At 43.1% G+C, this 22,392-nt stretch overlaps 1 protein-coding gene across 1 annotated transcript; it reads left to right on the forward strand.

Annotated features, from left to right (window-relative positions):
- Positions 1–4,058: 4,058 nt before the first annotated feature.
- On the forward strand, positions 4,059–17,855 carry ZNF367 (zinc finger protein 367). The gene is made up of 5 exons (XM_034774712.1): positions 4,059–5,229; positions 7,587–7,737; positions 13,710–13,829; positions 14,185–14,323; positions 15,772–17,855. Exons 1-5 carry the CDS (start codon positions 4,906–4,908, stop codon positions 16,007–16,009), a joined length of 972 nt encoding a protein of 323 aa, XP_034630603.1. The 5' UTR covers positions 4,059–4,905; the 3' UTR covers positions 16,010–17,855.
- The last annotated feature ends 4,537 nt before the right edge of the window (positions 17,856–22,392 follow it).

Below are 22,392 nucleotides of genomic sequence, written 5' to 3' on the forward strand. Positions count from 1 at the left end.
AACATTAACTATTTCACTGCAGATCAAAGCATATATGAAAAAAAGAGGAAGAATATTATTAAAGTTTGCACAATTCACTATAAATGTAATTTTATTTTCTTACTACTTGGGCAAGTACTAGCACATTCTGTCCTGTAGGGCTAATAAAACAGATTAGAGAAGAAAGCATCTAAACCTCCACCATGAGGAAGCCAATGCAGAGCCCCACTTGGCATCCAAGCCTTCCCAGACCAGCATACTTGCTGCCCTCACCTGCATTTACAAAGACTGAGTGCACAAATCATGTAAGTAGTCATGAAAATGTTTTAGTACACATAATGCATGTTTTATTCGCCTTATAGTAAAATCACCAACAAGGTATACAATTAGAGATGGGCCCAGTGGATCCGAAAATTTCTCTAAAGTTTGGCTTTGTTTGGATCTGAGTTTCTGGGTCATTCTGTTTTAGAAAAGAGGCCTCCCACAAAGTTCTGATCTGACGCTGAGCTTCACCACCCTTTAGGATTCTTTGAATGTTGGGGGTTTGGTTCAGGCTCCCCTTTAAATAAAAAATACTAGAAATAATCTTAGTAGTAATTATCAAAAATTATAAAATTAATTGAGGTGGCATAGCACCACATCAGCAATGAAAATTTGTATCCCATGAAGCTGATGGCAAAGCTCTCATGTGGTAATTCAGTGTAGTAATATTCAAAATCAGAGACAGAGAGAAAGCTGAGTTACTATTTTGTTAGTACTTCTGTGGTACATTTTAGATCCCTGCATGGGATTATTCTTTAATTCCACTCCCACTATTATTGCAGCGGGTCGTGCGGGACCCACAGGATCCCAGTCCCACTGCAGAGCTCTACACTAGTCCCATGCAGGGCTCTAGTACATCTAGCCTGCTGCCTATAGCCTGTCTGAAAACCTTGTTCTCCCCCTCACACTCATCATCCTTACATTCCTAAACATGGCTCACATTCTTGCATGTTTAAGAAATTTTTTTTTTATTGCTCACAGTAATTTCCACTTGGCTGCTGTCTGGCTGGCAAGTGGTACACAAGTACTCTCTGCGATGCAAAAGCAATTTGATACTCACTGTACTAATTGAAGGAAGAGTGCGAATGGGCCAGCAGTGAGGGATGTTGGCAGAGCATAAGGAAAATGGTACTAGTACTATAACTTTTTTGTTGGGCAACTGTTTGCCATATCTGTCACAATATCCTGAACAAACCTTCTTAAATTAAGTTAAACATTATTGAATTAAGTATTTTTAGAACTTCATTGTATTACAAATGAAAATATTTATGTTTTAGTGTGACATTGTATGAAACTTCTTTAAGAAGAAGACAGAATTAATACAATTTCTGGGAAGTACTGTGGGCAGCAGAGTGAAAAGAGACCAGAACAAGAAGGAAAGACTGAGTAGAAGGAAGGAAGGAAGGAGGAGATGGGGTGCAGCAGAATTCTGGACTCCCCTTAACAGACAGTGACCAAGGGACTCTTGGAGTGAGGACACTGTGGCAAGGATTTGTGTACAGGTTTTGTTGTTTTCCCACACAGGTGGGAATCTCTTGTGCCTCTCTGCATAAAGTAGGACTGGTTTAGAATTTCGTTTTCAGTCTGTGTATTTTTGCTTCAACTATCACATATTCCTGAAGATTTAAACAGTACACCAGATTGCCCACAAAGTGGAGCTCTGTCTCTGTGAAAGGGAGTGCTTAAGCTACTGGAATGTAAAGGGTCAGCACTGGTCGTATGGCCCTAAGGCAGCTGGGCTATGAGCTACCACTTCCAGCAGGGGTACCAAACAGAGAGAGTGTGCCAGAACGACTAATGGGAGAGACTGAAGCCTGCCCAGACAAAGGGAGCTTAAAAGCATATGGGTCCAGTGTGTGGGAAGTGAACCAAATACAGCAGCCTGGTGAGTGTCCAGAAGGGGGAGTTTGACTAGACCTATGACAATGAGTAAAGAAGGAATGCAATTATCCTTTTCTCTTCATCTGTTAAAACATTTTCTAATATTAATGCTGATTTTTTATAAGCTGGATAGGTAGTATTTATTATGTATTAAATATGTACAAGCTTCATAGGTTATGTCTTCATGTTTCCCAGTTTTGAACCCTTTAAAAAAAAAAAAAAAAAAACTTCAAATGGATAAAGTAAAAGCTGATGCGTTACAGACCCAGGGCCTGTAATGCAATCTGCTAGTGTGTATTGCTGGATCCATGTGGAGTAGTATTAATTTCAATGAGAATCTTTTGGGATGTAAGTGTCCATGCTAGCAGATGCTCAGATATGTTGGCAATGGTTAGATTGGTTCAACCAATTTTTTTACAAAATTAATTATGGTGTAATGCTAAATTATCCAAGAGCAATTTCACTGTCTATCTTCAGACAATTTATTGCTACAATTTACATATTGGATGAAACTTGGGAATCTTTTTGGTTATACAGAATCATGTGCTCTCTTGCAAAGATGGAAATTTTATTACTAATTTATGTTTTGGAATACAAGGTGTGTGTTATACATGTCAAAGAAAGATCCCAAGTATTTCAATCAATACTGGAGCACTTGTATTCAAAACAACGTATTTTTCATATTTTGGACACATCTATTGATAGAATAACTGAATCAATAAAATTGGATTAGAACCCTTCAATATGCTGTGTTACTGGGAAGATATATCAATGGACATATCAAGAAACTAACTCTGCAGCTATTACTCTGCAAAATAACAATGCAAGAAATTGGCTACATGCCTAGAATTTTAAGTATCACAGAATGGAACAAACTTGTCTGTATATTTGATTAGACTAGAAAGGTTAACTCACTCAGCAAATAATTCTCGATATAGATTACAAACGATGTTCACTGAGCGCACATGGAACTGTTAATGCCTAAGGAAATCAAATACTAATACAATTCCATTGCAGCTATGGGTTACTTCTGACTCAGTACCAAATAAGAGTTCTGAATCATTTAGGATGCTCTAACTAGAGTTGTACATCCCACAGTGGCAAACTGTTCCCCCAAGTATATCATGATGAGGGGCTTGTTTCTGGTTGCTGAAACTGACTTGCACAACTTTAAAAAAACACGTTAATTAAAACAGATGAAGACAGGGCATATGACATGCCAGATATGCAGTATGTAGGAAATTACCCTGATTGAAGTCTTTAGATGCTATTGCAATATGAACAGGAATAACTTTAAAATGCAATCTCTGACTGTGGTGAGATATTTGATTTTAAGCTGAGAGCACAGGGTCTTCAAAGCACAGGCAGATTTTTTTCCTTTTGATAATGCTGCTTTCCCAGGACAATGGTTTTGACACTTGAAAAGCACACACCCACTTCTGCATGGAAGCATCTACAACGACCGGGCAGTTTGCATCAACCAATATCTCGATGGTAACTATTTTACTCTTCTGGTTAAGATTTTAAATTTTGTTTTAAACGAAGCCCTAACAGTGTTGTAAAATGCACCTTCCATGTCTCGGGGCAAACACAATGTTAACAAATACCCCCTCGGGGAACTTTGTTTTCTAGGCAGAGCGGAGAAGGCAGCAGTCTCGGCCGGCCCACCAGAGCCTGCCAGGGCCTCCTCTTCAAGCCCCAGTTCCCAGCTTTGAGAGCATCATGGGAGGGTCCGGCTTGCCCGTTTGTCTAATGAAAGTCAGGTTCAGCCCTGCAGGTTGCAGAGAAAAGCTTGCGAAGGGTACCATCAGAAGAAGAGCGCCCGCGGTGCTTGTTACGTCTCCTGCTGCGGGGCGCTGCCACTCTGCTTGGGGCACTAGGTGCCCGAAGTCAGCAGACGCGGCGACCCCCGCACCACCGGGGCTGTATGCGGGCCGCCCGCTGGGCCGGGTACGTACCGGGACTTGCAGCGGCCCACGGGCCAGTCGGTGCCTAGCCCAGCGCGGGAGAGCCGGGCTGCGCCCGCAGCAGCAAGCGGGACCCTGGCACGGAGCGAGGCGGGGGTGGAGCCTGGAGCGGGCGGTCGATGGTTGGCAGGGCACTGGGGGAGGGAGGGAGGAAGAAAGAGGAGCCGCCACCGGCCCCAGCAATAGCTCCGCCTATCCCCTTTAAGAGGAACAGGTGACACAAAGCAAGAGGCGTCATAAATGGTGAAAGCGCGCGGGAAACTGTATTCTGCCTCCATGATTGGTCAGGAGAATAAGACAACAACAGCGCGCGCCAAACGCCGCAACCGGCCCGGCCTCTTTACAGCCCACCATAACGCCACGATGGCCCCGCCTCCTTCCTTCAGCGGCCCAATCAGTACCTGACCAGCTCCTTCAGAAAGGCGCCCCTACTGCAGGGCGGAGCAGCGCTTGGCTCGCCGCCGCTGGCCCGCGATCCCAAGAAGTTTCGAATTCTGTTGGCCGGAGAGCGCCCTAGCCAATGGCGGAGCCAGGATGTGACCTAGTCCCGCCCACATGGGCGTGACCGGCCACTTTCTCACAGGTGATTGCCTGGACTTGGCTGTCACTCCATTATGTATCAACGGGATTCGGTGATTGGTTCCGCCCAGGCGCGAAATGTAACGCGGGAAAAGCTTGGGCTCGGCAGGGGCCGGGCTGCCTGCAGGTTCGGAGGGGTCGCGGCGGCGGCTCGGGTTCTGTTGTGACCGAGGCCAGGTTGTGGAACCGACACCGCCGCAAACAGAGAAGCGCAGGTGCGGCCGCGTCTCCGCGGGCTGCTGCCATGGCCGGCGGCCGCCGCTGACACGGCGCATCTGCAGGTCGGCGGCCGGAGCGGGAGGGGAAACGCTGAGACTCGGAGAGGACCGGCCGGCGATGAGTGGCTGAGGCGGATCGGGCGGTGACAGGCGGCTGTAGGGTGAGATCTCCGCGCCCGGGAGAGCGGGCCTGAGCCGCTACGGAGCTTCCACGCCCCGCTGCCTGCGAGGGGCTCGCGATGGCGGAGAGGCCGCCCCCGGTGATCTTCTGCCAGGATTCCCCGAAGCGTGTCCTAGTCTCCGTTATCAAAACCACCCCGATTAAACCGTCCCGGGGGGGCGACGAGCCGGCGCCCGCCCCGCCCGTCCCCACCAGCCCTGGCTTCAGTGACTTCATGGTGTATCCCTGGCGCTGGGGGGAAAACGCGCACAACGTGACCCTCAGCCCCAGTAGCGCCGCCGCTCCCTCCTCCGTCCAGCAGCCTCGAGGCGGGGTGGTCCGAACCTCCAGCGGGGAGGATGAGGAGGCGGGCAGCCCGGATAGCGGCGGCAGCCACCTGAAGGTGAGTCCGGAGGGAATATGCCAGGGAGCTGGGCACGATAGGGTTAAACCCTCGCCGGGCCGATAGGAGCTTTGGGCCAGAGCGGGGAAGGGGGAGGCGCTGCCGCCGCTGGGCCCTAGTGGACATTGCGCAGGGCGTCTGTCGGGTTTAAAGGGTGAATCTATGGCCACCACCCCCGATTTAAAGTGAAGTCACTTCCGCGTGCGGTTTGTGCGCCGGTGACGACACATTCGCGCGCCAAAATTATACCCGCCAGACGCTCGCTCGCCGTTTGCCTCTGTCACGTGCTGGCTGGGGAGGGCGCGACAGCGCTCCGGCTCCACTCCTTTGCGCAGGCGCGCTGCGGACTGTCCGCCTGTAAGCCTAGGGTTCGGCCGGGGGCGGGGCTGCCTGCAGTCTGGACCTTCGGGGCTCGGAGCAGAGCTGCGGGGAACGTGGGCCAGTGACTTGACACCCCCTCAGTAACCTGGGTGTGGGGGTCGTTACAGTGGTGGAATCTCACCTGTTTGCAACACGTGGCCTTTTGCAGCCTCTGTAGTGCTGCCCCGCCCTGCGCAGTGCTTCTGTACAAATGCTCAGCTGGGTCTCGCTGATCCCAGACCACATGCTCAGCTTCCACGTAAAAATGCTTCTCCAAACTGCCAACCCAACAAAGCCAGCCCGGCCCTGAGAGTCCGGCTGTGCTCCTTACCTCCCACCCTCAGCCTTGGTAACAGCTGAATCTGTATGGCAGCTAATGATCTCTGTTGTACTGCAACACGTGCCAAGTGTAAAGTGTGAGGAGGTAATTTTGTCGCGTTCAAACTTCCTCTAAACTCCTGGTTGCAATTGATGGAATGTAGATATTTAAATACGTGACCCTTCTACAAATCGGCTGGCTGGCTGAGTTCTTTCAAGAGTCAGCCCCCTCTAAAACAATCTTTTATCTCTTTTTTTTATGTCCCAGTGTTAAAATAGGAATCCTCCAAAGTGGGCATTACTAAAAATATGGATTACAGTGATAAAAATGTAAATAGCAACTTAGTTGAGTTGCATAGGTCTCAGAACAATGCATTCCAAGACTTCTTGTGTATTACTTATTCATACAAATGCTATTGCCACCTCTTTTCTGGACCTGAAGTTTTAAAATGTGCTCAAATCAATGTCAGCTAAGAGGACTATGCATGATGTGGTAGTTATCTTTCCTTTTTCACAAGTGGAGCTGTTCAGTCCTGACAGATGTTGCCTCTTGTTCTGTTATGCGCTGTCTAACTGATCCAAAGTTGGAATGGCCTTAATACTTTCAATAATAAATTTCATGCTGTCAGTAGTAGGGAAAGGGAGAGGTTTAGCGGGAGGGGACTCTCAATCCTGATGCTCCCTAAGATAGGAGCTAGATTAGTCTAATATATTTTAAAAGTTATAAAAAGTCTTTCCAAAATATTCTAGATCATATAATAGTCTTCCCTCTGCCAAGATGATAGTGCTGTGCAAGTAGGTTTCATCATAGGAGATGAAAATAGTGATGGTTTTTATTTACACTATATTCATTAAGAGTACTCAAGCAGCGCACAGGCAATCCTCTTTTTCAGGAATCTAAGCCCAAACACCAATGCCTGGTTCCCAGGGAGCAACTCTGTCCCAAGAATTTACTTACCTTAAAGAGATTAAGGCAGAGAGCAAATTGTGCTGCTTTCTTCCAGAAAGAAATTGTATTCCAAAATTAATAACAATGTAACATTTATTTGAAAACTGAACAGAGCTCATATGCCGAGAACATTTTTTTTTTTTTAAACTATGTAATTGAGCCATCTGGTGACTCCTACCATAATAAGATACTTTAGGGTGCCAGATATTCCCAGACTTCATATTTGCTGTTCTTTCATGATGTACTTATTTTTAAACAATTGTTCATCATGGTTATTCAGACAAACCGGTTCAAGAGTTAATGTTAAATCTATGTAATCCCTGGGTCCAGCTCTTTCACTCTTCATTACGTGTGTGTGTAACTTGAATGCAATTGTTGTGTTTACGCAATGACATCATGTTTCTAGTATCTAATTACTTGTGTTCTTTAAAAATGGCATTTAAACTGGAGCTTTGTGATTAACTTGTTTTCAGGAAAAAAATAGTTGCTATGGATTTAAATAATCTCTTGATGTGGTTCTTTTAATGCTTGGTGAATAACTATGATGGAGGAAAATAAAAGCTATAAGACAACTGTATTTTCCTGATGTGCTGGTACATACTTTCTTTCGAAAAAGTTGCTCCTGTTTAGAAAAGTTTCCTTGGACTGAATCATTTGTGTCCGCAAGTACTATATTGATATTTTTTTAAACAAACGGTGCAGTTTCTTAATAGTGTGGGTTTTTTAATAGGATGGTATTAGACGTGGCCGACCAAGAGCAGAGACAGTGCGAGATCTAATAAGTGAGGGAGAGCATTCATCCAGCCGAATCCGTTGTAACATCTGCAACAGGGTGTTTCCACGAGAGAAATCTTTACAGGCACACAAAAGAACTCACACCGGTAAGTGAAAGGAATGTAATGTTGTGCATAGAAAACATATTTATCAAGTAGTTAAGACTTTAGCTTGGAACTTCTCATTCTTACAGTTAGTATTCTGGTCTAGTTATTGAATGGACTACGTTTTTTCCCTGAGGTCTGTTAGTATGGTCAAAAATTCAAAAAAATGTCATCTTTGTGTAACTGCTTGTGTTTATACTGGAGTAACTGTGGCAGAGCAACCAGTATTGCTGTGGTAAAAAGAAACATTTAGAGAGGTTTCCCTCTGCTTTAGTTACATGTTACACTTGGTAACTGAAAAAGAGAGAAGAGATTGTGTTTTTTTGTTTGTTTTTAAGTTTTACTCTATATAGCTGACAGTACTTTTCACTTTCTTTTCTGTTTCCCTCTTGTGTGGGTCTTTCACACAACGAGGTAAGGGTGAATGCAGAGAAGGAAAATAAATCTATAAAATTGTCGGGAGCTTTAGACAAAGTATATATTATTTTGAGCTTTAAAAAAAAAAAATTTTACTAGCTTTAAATAGACCCTGCCCACTCTCATTTTCTTCATTACCACCCCTTATTTTTGTATTTATTATTTGATGCTAAAATATGTTTCTGGCTTAAATTTAAGGATAAAATCTCTTTTTAGGATTAGTTATTTAATAATTATGAAGTTAACATGCATTTAGATTAAGGGAGATCAGATTTTTTTTAAACTTTCTTTATCTAGCTGCTCTGTTTTGCTCAGTTCTTGCTATTAGGAGGAAAAAACTGCTGACTATCTTAACACAGACCTTTGACCACATGACTAGCACCTAACTGCATCTTTTGGGGGAAAAATAATGTAAGAGTGTTACAGAAAAATGGCTAATTTTTTGCTAAAACCTTATGCATTGACAAACTGGACCCATCTTGCTTTTGAAAAGCGAGATTCATTGTTCCCTTATACTAATCATAATTTAACAGATTTTTCTTATGTACATGACATTGTATTCTGCAATAAAATGTCACGATATTTGATAATACCTCCAAAATAACTTGCGTCCTGTGGTTTATTTTTTCTGGATCAAATAAGGCAATTCTGCCTGCCTGCCAGTATTAAACACCAATTTCTCTGTTCTTTTTTGGTCACACACACAAGATGTTCTTGTATTTCATTTTCCTGGTAATGTTAAACTTCCATCCCTGAAGTGCTAACCGTGTCAGATTGTCTTAATGGAAAACTCGTTGGGTAAGATTTATCCCTGGTGATGACACTCCATTGACTTGTATAGATTTACTACAGTACTAGATTTGGTCAGTTACATCTCACAAAAAGACTGTTTGCCCATTTTATTTACTTTTGAAATTTCACTGTAGAACAGAAAGGCAGAAATTATTAGCTGTATTTATTATTTGCACATTTTTCTTCAGCTGCCCTAATATTCTGCCTCTAAATCCTGATGTCCTTTCTTAGACAAACTCCCCTTGACTTTAGTGGTAGTTTGCCTATATAACTGAAGGTCTTAACACTTTTCTGTGGACAGCAGGCAGCAAATAGCTGGGAAGAGAAGAAATTCTGAAGTTCTTTTTGCAGTCTTCCTGGAACTGCCCCTCCTATCCCTAGCTATTGGGGCTCTGTAAAGGGTAGCATGAGTAGCATATAGCATGAGTGCGCAGCTCCACCCCCCAGAGCACTGCTTTACCGCGTTACTGCAAACCCGTGTTATATCGGGGTAGAAGTGTATGTGACTCACTAACATTGGACTCCATTACTATTAGTATCAGACTTAGAACTGCATTGTGGTAGTGAACCTTGCCTTGCTTCAAATTTCATTGTGGAGGTTTAGGGGAAGCAATACTACAGTCCGAAGCTGTATTTCCTGCCTCTCCAAAACCTCTGGCAGCTACTACTAAGCAGTCAGATGGCAACTCAACCAATGGTAGAATGGATCCAAGAACGCTTCTGTCCTTTAATACGAGTAGCATATTGCCAACCCCATTCACAAGTCACTCCATCCAAATCCATATCAAGCTCTTGTTTCTGTATGAGTCCAGGCAATGCTCTGCACAACCCCGTTTTCTCTTTGAAAGGGTAGGATCTGTGAATTTCTGTGCATGGATCAAGGGTGATCTGGCTCCATGTATGGACTTCAGGATTTGGCCCTAGGGACTTAGCCCCAGATCCCCAAAGGTATTTAGACTCCTAACTTCAATTGTAATCAGAGCCTTATTTCTGAAATGTTAGCAATCGTTTCTTTTGGCCAATATTGCGTCTTGTATTTGAGTATCACCTAGAGGTGGAACTGTGAACTGTACTACAGATTTAGAACATAACTTCAACAGAGTGCCGTCCTTCATGTACTAGACAACAGGGGCTGCTCCAACCTCTTCCCAGTGCGGGGTTGAGGTGGACTAGAATGAAAATTGGGATGGTGGGGTGTGCTATACATTTTGTGGGCACACATGCTTATTTATTTTTTAACAAAACATTTAAGTGCATGTTATCCTCAGAAGGGGAATAAAAATATATACGGATTAATTGATTGGTTTTAAACTTCATCTAAAGTAGCTCACTTGTGCAACATTTATTTACAGAAAACCAATAGGAAAAATAATTAAGCCAATAAAAAATAAACAAATGCAAACTTCTGGGGGGGGGGGGGGGAATCACTGGTTAAATATTAATAGCAAATTACCTTAAATTGGAGAAAGTACTGTATTTTAAAATTTAGCCATTTGCACATGGCAGATTAAGATATTTGGAGACTCAGAGCCATGATACAACAATTCAATCTGGAGCAGGGGGCCTCAGTGTGAGAAAGAGGTAACTGAGCACACAGGTGCTATAGAAGGCATTACCTGGACACCTTCTGCTCTGTTCTCCGTCTATAACCAGTTTGCAAACCGAAATGTTGTCGGCCTGAGCCGGAGCATGTGCAGATGCAGCAGGCAGGGAGTCGCACTCTGGGGATGTGAACCATGTAGGGAGGAAGCAGGGGTGCCATTTCAGATTTTGGTGGTGGTGGTGGGGGGCAACTTTTACTACGATTCCAGTGGCTACTTAGACACCTGAAAACTATAGGGTTTTGTGGGGGTGTTGTTTTTTTTTCTGGCAGATCACTTAGAAATTAACTGATAGGAGCAGTGTATCTAATTCCTATATAAAGAAAGGGAAAAAAAATACACACACAAATTAAAGCCATATTTTAAGTTTATATGTAAGTTTAGAACAATCAGGACATAATATAGCGAGAATCCCAAACCTTGAGGTATAAATTTTGGAGCCTTAACACAGATATCTGAAACACAAGTTAGATGATTTGAACGCTATCTTTATTTTCTCTAACAGACATACTCTGTGTTACTGCTATTATCTACTCTATTTTAGTCATTTTTTATTCCACTAAAAACATTTACTTAATTTTAACATGATTTTTCCCCCTTTTATTAAGAACAGGAATTAATTGTTCTAATTATTTTGGCATTTATGTTTACCGATCACGATCATGCACACCTCTACCCAGATATAACGCGATCCTCGGGAGCCAAAATATCTTACTGCGTTATAGGTGAAACCGTGTTATGTTGGGTAGGGAAGGCTGTGCCTCCCTAAAGAGCCTGGCCCTGCCCCCTATTCTACCCCCCCCACCTACTTCCTGCCCCTGACCCATTAAACTCGCCCTGCTCCTTGTCCCCTGACCACCCCGTGAGACCCTCTGCCCCTTATCCAACTGCCCGGCCTGGCACCCTTAACACGCCACTCAGAGCAGCGTGTCAGAGCCGTCCCTCAAGGGTGCGGGGCCTGGGACAAGTCAGCCTCCCCATTAGTTTCCTCACCATCCGCCCAGCGCTCCTGGCCGCTGCTCACCTCCTCTCCACATCTGCCTGCCTGCCGCTCACCTCCCCGCTAATCTACTCACCGTCTGTCCGGCGTGCCTCCCCCCGTCCGCCACTCTCCTGCTCGCCGTCTTCCTGCCCGCCTGCCTCCTCACCCTCCTCCTGCCTGCCACTCACCTCCCCATTCGCCTCCTCACTCCGCTTGCCTGCCCGCCTCCCACCCTTAACACGCCGCTCAGAGCAGCGTGTCAGAGCTGTTCCTAGAGGAGTGTGGGGCCCAGGACAAATCAGCCTGCCCGCTAGTCTTCTCACCATTCACCCAGTGCTCCCGCCCGCCTCCTCACCCCCACCTACCTGCCTGCTGCTCGCCTCCCTGCTAGTCTCCTCCCTGTCTGTTCGGTGCGCCTCTCCCTGTCTGCCCGACCACCACTCTCCTGCTCGCCGTCTTCCCGCTTACTCATCCCCCTCCTGCCTGCCGCTCACCTCCCCATTCGCCTCCTCATCCCGCTTGCCCACCCTTAACACACCGCTCAGAGCAGCGTGTCTGAGCCAGACACGCTGACCCGCCGGAGCGTGCAGCTCTGACCCCCAGAGCACTGCTTTACCGCGTTACTGCAAACCCGTGTTATATCGGTTCGCGTTATATCAGGGTAGAGGTGTATGTGATTCACTAACATTGGACTCCATTACTATTAGTATCAGACTTAGAACTTGCATTTATTTTCGTACACATATTTGTAAAGTAACTTAAAATAATTAAAAATACAAATTGAAAATAAGTGACCTTCATCTGCAGTGTTTAAAGTTGTTTAGCTAATGTGTTTTTTTTTTTTTTAAACTTGTACTGCTAAAGTGAGTGAGTACAAGCTAAATTTACATTCTAGAAGGACACTTGATTGTACCACTTTGAATAATGACAAAGCACAATAAGGTAAAAGTAGTAATGATAATTACTCCAGCCAGGACAGGTTAGGTATTTTTAGAACTCACTACTCAAAGAATTAAATTTAAGCATAAGAGAAATACAATTATGAAATGCACGGTCCAGTCAAAAAACTAATTTAACAGTACTGTAATCCTTAATGAACTTTGAAAGAATAAAATTAGAGAATATATGTGCATTTCGACAGGAAGTGCCAAGAAATAACACTACTACTATATGTGTGTGTGAGAGAGAATATGTGTTGGAGGAAGTGTATGGGAGATTGTGTGCACCTGAGTGTCAGTGCGCTGTCTCTTTAAGCCAAGCACTCAAGAGCCTGAACAATTGTTCAGTGCAGCAGCTGCAGCTCCCACACCTGAGCCAGAGGCACCAGCACAGACAGGTTCCCTGTCCCCCCAGCTCAATGGAAACCCACTCAGGCACAGCCACCTCTAACACTGGGCAAGCTCCCACAGCATTCTGCCAGCCATGGATCAGCTTCCCAAAGAAGGGGAGACAGCAGCCAAGACAGCAGCTGGGTGTCTGGAGATCGTTGGCTGCTGGCCAGGTGCCCAGTTCTGAGAGGGGTGAGGGGGCTAAGCCAAATTTTGGAGTGGCTGTAGCCTCCGCAAGCCCCCCAGCCCTACCCCTGCTAGACAAAGATTAAATCGGTCACCCCATAATATAAACATCTGTTGTGCTTAATATCCAAGAGGATTTCTCCATTTTACCACAACATAATCACTTCTGCTGTATTAGGGACACTCACATCTCCCTTCTGTCTGAAAATTACTTATTGTTATAAGTAACACCTAAGATTGTTGCAACTGAAGGTTGAGAGAATATTTTTCCTCTAGTTGCTGTTTACTTTGTGTTAGCTCAGTTTATTATTCCTTTATATTGTCACTTTGTTTCTCATTTGTGTGGGTCTCTTCACGTAGTAACATGGGAAAGGCTGTGTAAATTGCAAAATATCATTGTAAAATCCCAATTGTTAGGAGAATTAGGGGAAGTGTAGCACCTAAGACTACTTAAACAGGAACTCAACTGACTAAATTTCAGTTTGATGTCCTTGTGGAAGTGGATTTTTGCAGTTTCTGGGCTATGGTTATCTTTCCACAAAGGATTTATTTTTTTCATCTTTGATTTAGGGGATCCTGAGCAGAATCACTGAGCCATGGACCATCACTAGATGGTGTCCAGACTTTTTAACTCTTAAAATTCTACTCAATTTTTTTTTTTTTTTTTAGGTGAAAGGCCTTATTTGTGTGACTATCCAGATTGTGGGAAAGCCTTTGTTCAGAGTGGGCAGCTCAAAACACACCAACGTCTTCACACAGGAGAAAAGCCTTTCGTCTGCTCAGAAAATGGTAAGCCATCAGAATATAACTGGCAGTATTCAGAGCGTGGGCAAGTTTGGCTGTAGTATTAGTACTACCATCCACATGTGCCCTGGATCTCAATTTTAGATGCTCTTTTAAAAGGGGGGGAAATAAATCTATGTGCAAACACAAACATTTGTCAGTTTAAAAGCAAAGTTCTTAAAAGTATAAGCAGGTTGTTTAAACAATTACTTAATTTTTGATTATAGGGCATTCTATGCCAAATTGAATCCAGATTTTAGAGAGGGAAGAAAGTTAATTTAACAATGACATTTTTTTAAATTTTGGGCTTACGTGTTGGTCAACTACTTTTCTTGATTATTGTCCTTGCTTTTTTATTAAGGATGTTTAAGCAGATTCACACATGCAAACCGTCATTGCCCCAAGCATCCCTATGCAAGACTGAAGAGAGAAGAACCCACAGGCAGACTGAGTAAAAAACAAACAGCTGACAATAAAGCTGTTGCTGAGTGGCTAGCAAAGTAAGTTCTCTTAAGCTGTGACCGTCTAGAATTATTTATTAAAATGCTGAGAGCACTGATTTCAAAAATGTCCATGGAAGCCAAAAACTTTTACACTCATGGTGTGTTTTGTCATCTGACTATTTTTAAATTCCTCTTGAATTACAATACTTTTTATACAACTTTTATGTGAAACAATTTTTAAAGATTCTGTCGTTATTTCTCTGGGTCGTATTTACCTTGCAGTTCTTGAATGTATTGATTCCTTCACAGCTATGTCACGAGAGAGTTAATCTAGCAAAGGTTAATCCATAGAGCCTTTGAGAGAATTAAAATTATCAGTATCAGAAACTGACTTGGTACCTTTCACTGGTACAACCACCCCAAGTCAAACTTCTTCTTTAAGGCACTTCTCGTGACAGTTTCTCAGAAAGTTCTTAATATTCCCTCCATGGTTACACAGATGTCTCATTTGATGAATGTACTACTACTGCATGCTCTATAAACTTATTGTACTCTAAAGACAATACAACACACTTCCTCTGTTCTTCATTTTCTCTTCAGGTTGAATGATTCAGCTGTTCCCTAGTGTGCTATTTGTTTAAATTCCAGAGGTTAGAATTAACTTCTCTAGTGGTAGTTGCTTCAGCTTTCTTTCTCGTTGGGATGGACTCTTGCCTTCTCACCTGTTCTCCCTTCTCTATACGATTTCCCCCTTTGTGTGGCTCTTTGCTTATTGCAGAAGCTGTTAATACAGTGCTGTCCTTTGGTGCTGCAATGTTCATGCTGTTGAATACTCATGTATGAGGGAAGGTGGTGGTAGGTGTAATAAGAGCTGATTGACTCTTTGGAGAGAGAGGTCTTGTAGTGGACTGGGACTTGAGATTTGAATTCAGTTCCTGACTGCCACAGACTTCTAAATTAGTCATTTAATCTTAGTTTCTGAGACATTAAAATTTCTATCTGTAAAATGTGGATAACAGTACTCCCTATCTTCCTGACTTTGGAACAGTGTACATAGGGTTGTGGTGGATTTTCCATCACTGGCAACTTTTAAATCAAGATTGAGTGTTTTCTAAAAGATATTCTCTAGTTCAAACAGGAACTATTTCGGGGAAGTTCTCTGTCCTGTGTTAATTTAGTCTGATCTCCTTAATAATCACAGTGGTCCTTCCAGGCCTTAGAATCTATGATGGAGGTGTGGGAACTACATGTAGAAAGGATTTGCATTGTAGATGTGTGTGAGGACAGGGAGCTGAATACCATTTGACATCATATTCCTGAGGTGGAAAGCTTTCTGTTTGTTTAAATGCTACAAAAGAAGGACTGAGAAATTAGCAATTGGAATGAAATGAATGATCCAATCATGTTTTAAGATTCTAGTTTGGAAGATTCTTGTCAGCTTTCAATGAAACTTGTTGTGCAAGTTGGATGATGCTTATAAAATATGTAAAACTTTAACTCCCCAGATATTGGGAGACTAGAGAGCAGCGCACTCCTACTTTGAAAAGCAAAACAGCTCAGAAAGCTGACCAGGAACAACAAGATCCCTTGGAATATCTTCAGTCTGATGAAGAGGATGATGAGGAAAAAAATAGTGCTCCCTCAGCTGCCCGCCGTCGCCTTCAGGAGCAGCGTGAACGCCTGCATGGTGCACTGGCTCTTATTGAGCTTGCAAACCTGGCTGGAGCACCACTGCGACAGTAGCATAGGAACTGAATCTGCCAGTATATAAAACGTACTGCCTGGTGGTACTTAACCAGTTAGATCCTGGGCATAAGCTAAGCACCTTATTTGCTTATCATAGGCTGCTATTCTGTAGAATTTATGAAGAATGTTGTTGCCCCACAAGATGGGGTGAGAGAATTGCACTTTTTTGTATGGTAAAAGACAGATGTAAAGTTTTTAAGTATTTTGTAAATATGGGACTGCACAATGCAGGGTCAACAAATTGCATATTGTGGAAAGTTAAGATTTTTGCAAGGTTAATTCATTCATTTGAAGCAGTTCTCACAGGAAGCACTTTCTGAACATAATGCTGTATGAATAGGAGAATTGTACAGGTAACAAGATGAGGATTATTTATCTGACTATTTAAACAAAATTACATTTAGTATGTTTGATAATACTGTAAGCAGTGATGCAACCAAGTCTTTAATGGCAATATATTTTGCCTAGTATCACTGAGAAGAGGGCAAAGGTTCTAACTTGTGGCAGGGAAGAAACTGGTTATGTAGAAACTGAGAGTTCAGGATCTTCACTGTGACTGCCCAAAGTATGAGACTGACTTCGCTATCATATTTTAGACTTGAGATTTCAGTAGAATCTCTTGATCTGAATAGCACTTGTTATTCCTAGCACATGATGTTGGGAACTTTTGCACATTGTCGGGCTTATTTGAAGATGAATGATTAGCCTTGCAAAGTCTAGACATAAAGGTAACAATTCGTAATATTTCTCAGATATTTTGGACCCTGTAATGAGATTTGGCACTTGTTTTGTTAATAAAGTGGGTATTTACAGGGTGGTATTGATTTGTAGTAAACTATTTAGACATCTTATTAGCTAACACTACGTTTTAAAGTTCTGCTTTTATATGAATATTAGCAAATAGAAGCCTCCATATTCTTTTTTTAATTGCATAAAGCCACCTTATTGCTTTACTTCAGGATAAGATGTCAAGTTTGTGTTCACTAAGTGTAGTACAGCTATCAGTTAAACACGGCAGAAGAATATTTGCTATTCAACTAGAAAATAGGCTTCCAGAGATAGTTGCAAGTGTGTTTTAAATTGTGTGGTTTCATATATCTTTCCCAAATAAATGAAGTTACAGAACACGGCTTAGTGATCTCAAGCACAAAACGAAAAGTAAGTTTAGCAGTACATCCTCATCACCTCATGTTTTGTATTGGTTTTATCTGACTTACAATACAACAGGCTTGTCTCATGGTCTTATTTTGCTTTTCTTTTGAGCAGCATATAACCAGAGATGCATAATATGCTAACAGATAATAAATTTGGTGAATTGGGCATGCTCCTGAATATTTTTTTTAATGTCAGGTTGCTGGTTTAGTGGATATTAACAAAAAATCCAGTTATCTTCAAATGTATTGACCTACTGCTTCTGTAGATCATAACATTACCTGGGCTATAGACCCCTCCCTCTTATCACAACAAAACCAGAAAATATAGATGTGAAGGGGAGCCATTTTTCCTGTTAGTGTGAGAGGGAGGAAAAAGTATTCAAAACTTAATTTTTTTAAAACTGATTAGATGAGGACAGATGTTTCAGAAATCTAACATGATTACAGCAGAGAATGCTACTCTTGAATTCAGTTTCTAATAACTGATGCCTATAATGGCATGAATTTTATTAACCTGGTACGTGTTTAGAATTGAGTTGGTGCACTTAACTAAACAGTGGTCAGAGAGATTCTAACTTAAGTGGTTGTGATTTTTAGACTTACCAATGTAGTTCTTGATTTCTTGTGTTCATTTCCTTGTTAATTTATTTGGCCTCAAACTTAAAAAAAAAAAAAAAAAAAAAAAAAAATAAAGCAAAATACTCTTCTGTGGCCACCTGGGACATTCTAACTACATACAACTACTTGGCAATTCAAAGGCAGTAGCTGTAAAACCTCTAAGACTAACGGTGTTGGGCCCTAATCCTTCAAGTTACTGGACATGGGCAGACCCCTTGCATGCCCACATGGAGCACCACTGACTTTATAGGCACTCCATGTGGACACAGATCTGTTAGCAGCCAGTTGCAGAATCAGAGCCATGTATTGGGGGCGGGGAGGAGAACCTGTTTCCCCAATCAATCAATTGTAATAGGTTCAACACATTTACAGTACTGGAAGAAACTTTCTACAAATTATTCAATACACTGAATTTGGTCTAACTGTAGACACATTCAAGCAGCTTAACCTGTTTTGTTATACATTTTGGGAAAATACCAACTATAATTGTTTGAGGTGTTGAAGACTGCTTTTGGAGTATTTAATGTAATTTTGAAGTGTTCTGTGCTGCATAAGTGTCAGTTGTAGTTTGGCATGACTTAACAGCAAAAGAGTAAAAGTGCTGTAATTTTCATAGGTGCTCCAAATAAAAGTTGGTTTAATTTTAAGTTTAAAATCCAAGTGTTAGCAGTGGTAATTTTTGATCATGTTTTTAACTGTATTGTGTCAAGCTAGTTGCTCTTGACTCCCAGAGTTCAATCACTTTATAACTATTCCTTAACCCTTTAAAAGGGTTTATTGGCCTGACCAGTACACTGTTGTAGGGAAAAAAAATACTTTTGCTGTTTACTTCCTAATCTCCTAACTTGAAATTGGTTTCTGAACTTTATTATGGTATTTGATGAATTCAAGATAATTCACTTGAATAAGAATCCTGCTTGGAGTAATTATGGTAGCAAAAAATGAATAAAGATGGCGAGAATACATTTTCTTTAAGTAGTCCAAGCTAGTGAAGTGTCCTACTTCATGACTAACAATTCAGTTTGCAGTTGATCCTCTGTTCATTTTCAAGTTCTTATTCTTTGTCGGACATGATAGGTGTGAAAGAGCTTATCAGTATCTTAGATTAAGGTACGCTGTGGGCACTAGAAAACTAATGATATGCAACTGGAATTGTCATGCAACATTGTCCAGAATACTTAAATGGCAAGACTGGTTAATAACACAAGCTATAGTTTCATCAGACTTCTATACTTGGTTCTCTGAGGGGACAAAATTGGTAAATAAAAGCATTGCTTAGGAAAATTGAAATATTTTCTAAAGATAAGGTAATTCCCTCTCCTGAATGAGGAGTAAAATTCATGTTACCTTGAAGCGATTTTGTAAGTTATTAGCAAGGGTGGCAATTGGCATGTAGCCTACCCAACAGGAATTGAATGGAGGTCACTGAAGAAACTGATAGTAACCATTCCTATGCACTACTGATCAAGTAGATTGCTCATTTTTGGTAATTGTTTCAGCTATCTGCTTAGCTTTCTTACGAGGGGGTAGAACCTACCTAAAAGTCTAACCCTGGAATTTGTGTACACTCACTTTCTAACAGGTGCTCTTTTGTGAGAATTTTGCATTACTATACAAGAGGCTGTACAAATACTGTACAGGATATTGCAGAATTGAGTCTTATTTGCATGACAGTACCACCTAATGAAGAGCTCTGTGTAAGCTCAAAAGCTTGTCTCTCTCACAAAAATTGGTCTAATAAAAGATATATCACCAACTTTGTCTCTCTAGTACCACTTAAACACATTTGTAAAAGTACTGTACAATTTAGCTTTATCAAATGCTTTCTTAAGTGGAGGAAAGAGTGCATGTAGTTGACCAGAGCAGTGTATGAATGTCCTCAGCATATTAGTAGTCATATACCAGCACCACAATAGACAAGATTTCCTCCATATCAAATTAGCAAGAATGAAAGCCAAGAAGACTTAGAGATTTTGATTAAGTGTAATATACATGTTACACAATGAAAGTGGCCTGTGCAGTTATACTGGGGAATCAGTTTGGTAATGCAGAATGATGGCCTTCTGAAATAAAAAGGCTTTAGAACTAAGGGTATGTCTACACTATGAAATTAGGTCGAATTTATAGAAGCCGGTTTTATAGAAATTGGTTTTATACAGTCGATTGTGTGTGTCCCCACATAAAATGCTCTAAGTGCATTAAGTCAGTGGACCGCGTCCACAGTACCGAGGCTAGTGTCTACTTCCGGAGCGTTGCACTGAGGATAGCTATCCCACAGTTCCCTCAGACTCCGCCCCCATTGGAATTCTGGGTTGAGATCCCAATGCCTGATGATGCAAAAACAGTGTCACACGAGGTTCTGGGTACATGTCATCAGGCCCCTCCCCCTCCATCAGAGCAATGGCAGACAATCGATTCACGCCTTTTTACCTGGGTTACCTGTGCAGACAACATACCACAGCAAGCATGGAGCCCGCTCAGCTCAGCTGACTGTCACCATATGTCATCTGGGTGCCGGCAGACGTGGTACTGCATTGCTACACAGCAGCAGCTAATTGCCTTTTGGCAGTAGATGGTGTATTATGACTGGTATCCATCGTCGCCATATTCCTCAGTGAGTTCGGTCAGAGGCATCTGGGCAGACATGTTTAGTCTCCTGGAGACTCAGTCCTGCTGGCAGTCCTATTGAACCGTCTTGACGATGATGGCTAGCAGTCGTAATACAGCATCTTCTGCCAAGCACCCAGAAGGTGCCGATGGCTATCAGTCATGCTGCACCGTCTACTGCTAGCCTAACATGTAAAAGATAGATGGACCAGATTTGTTCTGTATTCATTTGCTTCCCCCTCCCTCTGTGAAATCAACAGCCTGCTAAACCCAGGGTTTTGAGTTCAATCTTTGGGGGGGGCCATTCTGTGTGACAGTTGTTTGTGTTTCTCCCTGATGCACAGCCACCTTTGTTGATTTTAATTCCCTGTAAGCCATGTCATTACTCATCCCTCCCTCCCTCTGTCAGACAATAGTTACGCGCCTTTTTTCAGCCCAGACGCCATAGCATTGGGATCATGGAGCTCACTCAGATCACTGAGGCAATTATGAGCACTATGAACACCGCGCACACCGTCCTGGAGTATATGCAGAGCCAGAACATGCCAAAGCAAAACCAGGCGAGGAGGCGATTGCAGTGCAGCACCGAGAGTGATGAGGAAATTGACATGGACATAGACCTCTCACAAAGTACAGGCCCCAGCAATGTGGAAATCATGGTGTTACTGGGGGAGGTTCATGGCGTGGAATGCCAATTCTGGGCCCGGGAAACAAGCACAGACTGGTCGGACTGCATCGTGTTGCAGGTGTGGGACGATTCCCAGTGGCTGCAAAACTTTTGCATGCGTAAGGGCACTTTCATGGAACTTTGTGACTTGCTTTCCCCTGCCCTGAAGTGCCAGAATACCAGGATGAGAGCAGCCCTCACAGTCGAGAAGCGAGTGGCGATAGCCCTGTGGAAGCTTGCAACGCCAGACAGCTACCGGTCAGTCGGGAATCAATTTGGAGTGGGCAAATCTACTGTGGGGGCTGCTGTGATGCAAGTAGCCAACGCAATCAAAGACCTGCTGATATCAAGGGTAGTGACTCTGGGAAACGTGCAGGTCATAGTGGATGGCTTTGCTGCAATGGGATTCCCAAACTGGTGGGGCGATAGATGGAACCCATATCCCTATCTTGTCACTGGAGCACCAAGCCACCGAGTACATAAACCGCAAGGGGTACTTTTCAATGCTGCTGCAAGCCCTGGTGGATCACAAGGGACGTTTCACTAACATCAACGTGGGATGGCCAGGAAAGGTACATGATGCTCGTGTCTTCAGGAACTCTGGTCTGTTTCAAAAGCTGGAGGAAGGGACTTTCTTCCCGGACCAGAAAATAACCATTGGGGATGTTGAAATGCCTATCGTTATCATTGGGGACCCTGCCTATCCCTTAATGCCATGGTTCATGAAGCCATACACAGGCAGCCTGGAGAGGCTGAGGAACTGCCGAATGGTGGTAGAATGTGCATTTGGACGTTTAAAAGTGCGCTGGCGCAGTTTACTAACTTGGATAGACCTCAGCAAAGCCAATATTCCAATTGTTATTGCTGCTTGCTGTGCGCTCCACAATATCTGTGAGAGTAAGGGGGAGACATTTATGGCCGGGTGGGAGGTTGAGGCAAATCGCCTGGCCGCTGATTACGCGCAGCCAGACACCAGGGTGGTTAGAAGAGTACAGCAGGGCGCGGTGCGCATCAGAGAAGCTTTGAAAACCAGTTTTGTGACTGGCCAGGCTACGGTTTGAAACTTCTGTTTGTTTCTCCTTGATGAGCCCTCCCCCTGGTTCACTCTACTTCCCTGTAAACTAACCACCCTCCCCTACCCCCTTCAAGCAGCGCTTGCAGAGGCAATAAAGTCATTGTTACTTCACATTTATGCTTTATTAATTCATCACACAACTAGGGGGATACCTGCCAAGGTAGCCCGAGAGGGATGGGGGAGGAGGGAAGGAAAAGGACACACTGCAGTTTAAAACTTTAAATATTTTGCCATTTTGTTTACTACTACGGAGTTCAGC

The sequence above is a fragment of the Trachemys scripta genome, chromosome 6, assembly GCF_013100865.1.
Source record: "Trachemys scripta elegans isolate TJP31775 chromosome 6, CAS_Tse_1.0, whole genome shotgun sequence".
Taxonomy (NCBI): domain Eukaryota; kingdom Metazoa; phylum Chordata; order Testudines; family Emydidae; genus Trachemys; species Trachemys scripta.

Bases quoted from the DNA above. Each gene is read 5' to 3' on its own strand.
- ZNF367 (XM_034774712.1), top strand. From the start codon at position 4,906: ATGGCGGAGAGGCCGCCCCCGGTGATCTTCTGCCAGGATTCCCCGAAG. The intron at 5,230-7,586 runs GTGAGTCCGGAG...GTTTTTTAATAG, and splicing joins GCGGCGGCAGCCACCTGAAG to GATGGTATTAGACGTGGCCG. The intron at 14,324-15,771 runs GTAAGTTCTCTT...TTAACTCCCCAG, and splicing joins GTTGCTGAGTGGCTAGCAAA to ATATTGGGAGACTAGAGAGC.